The following is a 3,493-nucleotide window of genomic DNA, read 5'->3' on the forward strand; positions in this document are numbered from 1 at the left end:
CATTTTGTTGCCAACAGTATATGCTCTTAGATGGTCAATGAAATAACTAGACTGGTAATTTTACTTATTTTATTTTTGTTTTATTTCCGGAAGAGCCCGGAAGTTTTTTGCCATTATTTGTAATCCTAGTCATATATGCATATAGTTGAGTGGGTAATTTTACTTTTTCATTTAATTTCTGTTATTTCCGGAAGAGCCCGGAAGTTTTTTGTCAATCATCCTTCTCCCCTTCTTGAGCCTTGATTGCATCTCCTTTTGGATCGGGTCTAATTTCTTTATCTGTGAATAAAGCGAAGATCCAAGACTTTACGACAGGAAAGGGCCACGGTCTATCTCTTCCTTTAGAAACTATGGCGTACCTATCGTCGGGGCCTCTGACGACAAGATCAGACTCATCTTTCGTTACTACACCTACGGTATATTCAGATCCAAAACTTAAGAGACTTCTTGGAATCCTATTGTACAGATCAGTGACATCATAGTTTCGCCATCGTAACTCGCTAAACATGTTCATAGTTGGATATAAGTAGTATCCACTAGGAATCTTTGATAACATGTATCTCGTATGACTTATGTCTGCTTTTCGGTCCTTAGCGGAGCTTGCCACGATGACGTGTTTCCCATGAAGTGTTATTTGGAACGAATTCTTAGCCAATTTAATTATGTTATCCGGAACGTCGTTAAACACAACGACTACCCATTCACGCCATTCATATTTCTGCGAGAGAAATTTGTATAATGCGTCAGCAAAGTCTCTATTTGATCTTCCATACATTTTTGCTAGCAAAACTGAAGTGTCCTTTTCTACTTGCCCCATGTAGTTGAAGCGCATATCCTCATCTATTTCCCTGATATGTTCTATCAGCTTGGAAATTCTTTCTTCCCAATCGTGCTTTGTTGTATTGTATCTTTCTTTGTCACCTGTGAGGCTGTAATAGGCCATTTCGATTGCGGCTCCCTGAATTATCAAATGAAGTATTCTCTTCATAACCATCTCTGTATCTTTACGATTCTCGTTCGTAAAATCTCGTACTAGATCTGGAATCGAATCACTAAGAGGACCTGATTGAGTTTTCATCATAGCCATATACAATTGCATTACGTTTTCGTCAAACGTTTTATTTTCATAAGTCTCCAAGAATATGTTTTCTGATTTTCCCACTGACTTTAAGTAATCGTCAAGTCTTTTGGAAAACAGCGTTATTTTTCTTTCATACGCTCCAAATTGTGTTTTTAGTGATATCTTCTGTTGTTCGTCTCCCAAGTCGTCAATTCTATTAAATACTTGATCGAATTTTGCATCCATCCTTGCGAATCCTTCTTCAATCTCATTATATTTATCATCAGGAAGTAGCAGTTGAAAAAGTCCTAATACGGGTGCAAAAGCCTCTAAATATTTCGACACCTTCCCAGCAATTTTTCCCAAAGATGCTCCAAAATCTTCAATTTTTTGATCTGCCAGCAACTGTGCTATTTTATTTCCAGCTTCTATGCCCTTATTGATCATATCCATTGTTGAATCACCAACAGATAATCGTACAGTACAAGATGCAACGACTAATAACACGAAGGCAATCTTCATGATCAAGCTACAAAGCAAAAAATACAAATTGATAGTAAAAAAAAGAATGAAAAGATTGTTTCAATGGATAAACAATAATCAAAGAAAGAGGAAATCTAAGCATGCCACACAACAACGCCCACTATGTATTTGCCAAAATGAACTAACAAGTGGAAACTTACAAACAAGACACCACAAAAATCTTAATTACACTACAATCACGGCGCCGACTTAGAAAGGCCAACTGCCATGAACAGGTCATGCAGTTGATGTGGTTAACCGGTCTACGTTACACTTAACGCTAACTCTTTCGGGGGTTGGGGTTAAGATTAGAAAAGAAAAAAAATGAAAGCCCCCGACACCAGTGGACTGGTGCCAGAGGCGATTAGTTTTAAGAGAGAGAGAAAAGAACTTCGAAAAAAAAAAACCCTCTACCATCGGCTGACCGGCGTCAGAGGCGCAAACATCGTTAAAAAAGTCCCTTACGTAGCATTGCTTATTCAAGAAAATAGACAAAGTCCCTTAGGTAGCACACGCTAAAGCGTGCCATCCCTCCACCGCCGTTGGACCGACAATGGAGGTCGGGAGTTCAGCTCCCCGCCGTTGCGGGAAGCCTCTCCCGTGTCTGTTTCTCTCAGTACCTTAACCCTCGAGACTGTGGTCTGGTTTTCCAGGCCATCACCGCCCAGTCATCATATGCACCATATGGCAACGACTCTCTCTGCTGGCTGGCGAGAGACCCCATGCCAGTGGCGATTTAGTGTGTCTCTCTTCACCGACCACATATTGCGCCCAGCCTTCCCACTTTACCGTGAAAGCAGTGCAATCAAGTGAACGAACATTTCAAAACTTGTAAATAATTTGAAGTTATGTAATATCTAAAAAAGAGTGAGGATTTCTTTAAAAAATGATTTTTTTTTATTGCGGTGCACCAATCCCCCAATCAAAAACTAGTAGACAGGAAAGATGTCACAAACGCAATGTTAGTAAAGTATTATTGATTATAAAATAAGTAGCAACCTCTCCTCCTTTTAGCCTTGAATCAGGGATGGTGTCAATTACTTTCAAAAGTAATTAATTAAATTACAATGACTTTGACTTTTTCTTCAATTAAATTACAATTAAATCACGGGCTTTCCAAGACGTGTAATTGATTAAATTACAATTACTTTACAAAAGTAATTAATCAAATTATAAATTACATTTTAAATTTTCTTGAAAATTTTTATAATCCTTGTCAATGAATATACAGAACATCATCCATTTGTATATAAGCTCAACCTCTGCACAAACAATACAAAAAATAATATGCTATACATAAAAAAAAATATGTACACAAATTGCATGGCTTATGATATTTGATTAAAAAAGTATTTTAATAGAGTAAAATGAGTCGCAACAGTGACCCCTCAAATTAAATATTTCCTTTGAACGTAACTTCAACATCCTAAATTGCTATAAATGTTGAACATTTTTACTTCGTAAATAATATTTGTACAAAACATAACTTTTTTCAGCCACAAAATTAAAAAAAAAATAATTCATAAAAATCTGTTTAAATGTTAAAATAATCATCAAATTCATTTTTTTTTTCTTTTCTAAAGCTAGCTGAACATTTTTAATTAAAATAATTATATATCTCCATTGACTTTGTCTTCTAAATCAAGGAATAAATACCTTTTTAGAGGAGTTGATTTGTTTTGAAAGCATATTTTTTTTTTTAAAATTTTGTGTCTGAAAAAGTTCATAAAAATCTGTTTAGATGTTAAAATAATCATCAAATTCATTTTTTTTTCTTTTCTAAAGCTAGCTGAACATTTTTTTAGCCGTGATTTGGATGGTAATTATCTCTTCCAACAAGAGAGAACTTAATTAATGACACAAACACACATTCTTTTTTCTTTATTATTGATTAAACGACAAAGATTGAAA

The 3,493-nt window shown here is 35.4% G+C and overlaps 1 protein-coding gene across 1 annotated transcript in view; it reads right to left on the reverse strand.

Annotated features, from left to right (window-relative positions):
- Positions 1-2,306, reverse strand: part of LOC133180692 (uncharacterized) — a 323,243-nt gene extending 320,937 nt beyond the window's left edge. Inside the window, exons 1-2 of the mRNA XM_061315158.1 lie at positions 2,203-2,306; positions 1,116-1,589 (exon numbers count right to left, since the gene is read on the reverse strand). Of these exons, the coding sequence (XP_061171142.1) occupies positions 1,116-1,589; positions 2,203-2,306 (578 nt within the window). The remainder of the gene's footprint in view (positions 1-1,115; positions 1,590-2,202) is intronic.
- Between the last annotated feature and the right edge of the window lie 1,187 nt (positions 2,307-3,493).

This window comes from Saccostrea echinata, unplaced genomic scaffold, assembly GCF_033153115.1.
Source record: "Saccostrea echinata isolate AGI-Se365-2 ecotype Australia unplaced genomic scaffold, CSIRO_AGI_Sech_v1 ptg000007l, whole genome shotgun sequence".
In the NCBI taxonomy this organism is placed as follows: domain Eukaryota; kingdom Metazoa; phylum Mollusca; class Bivalvia; order Ostreida; family Ostreidae; genus Saccostrea; species Saccostrea echinata.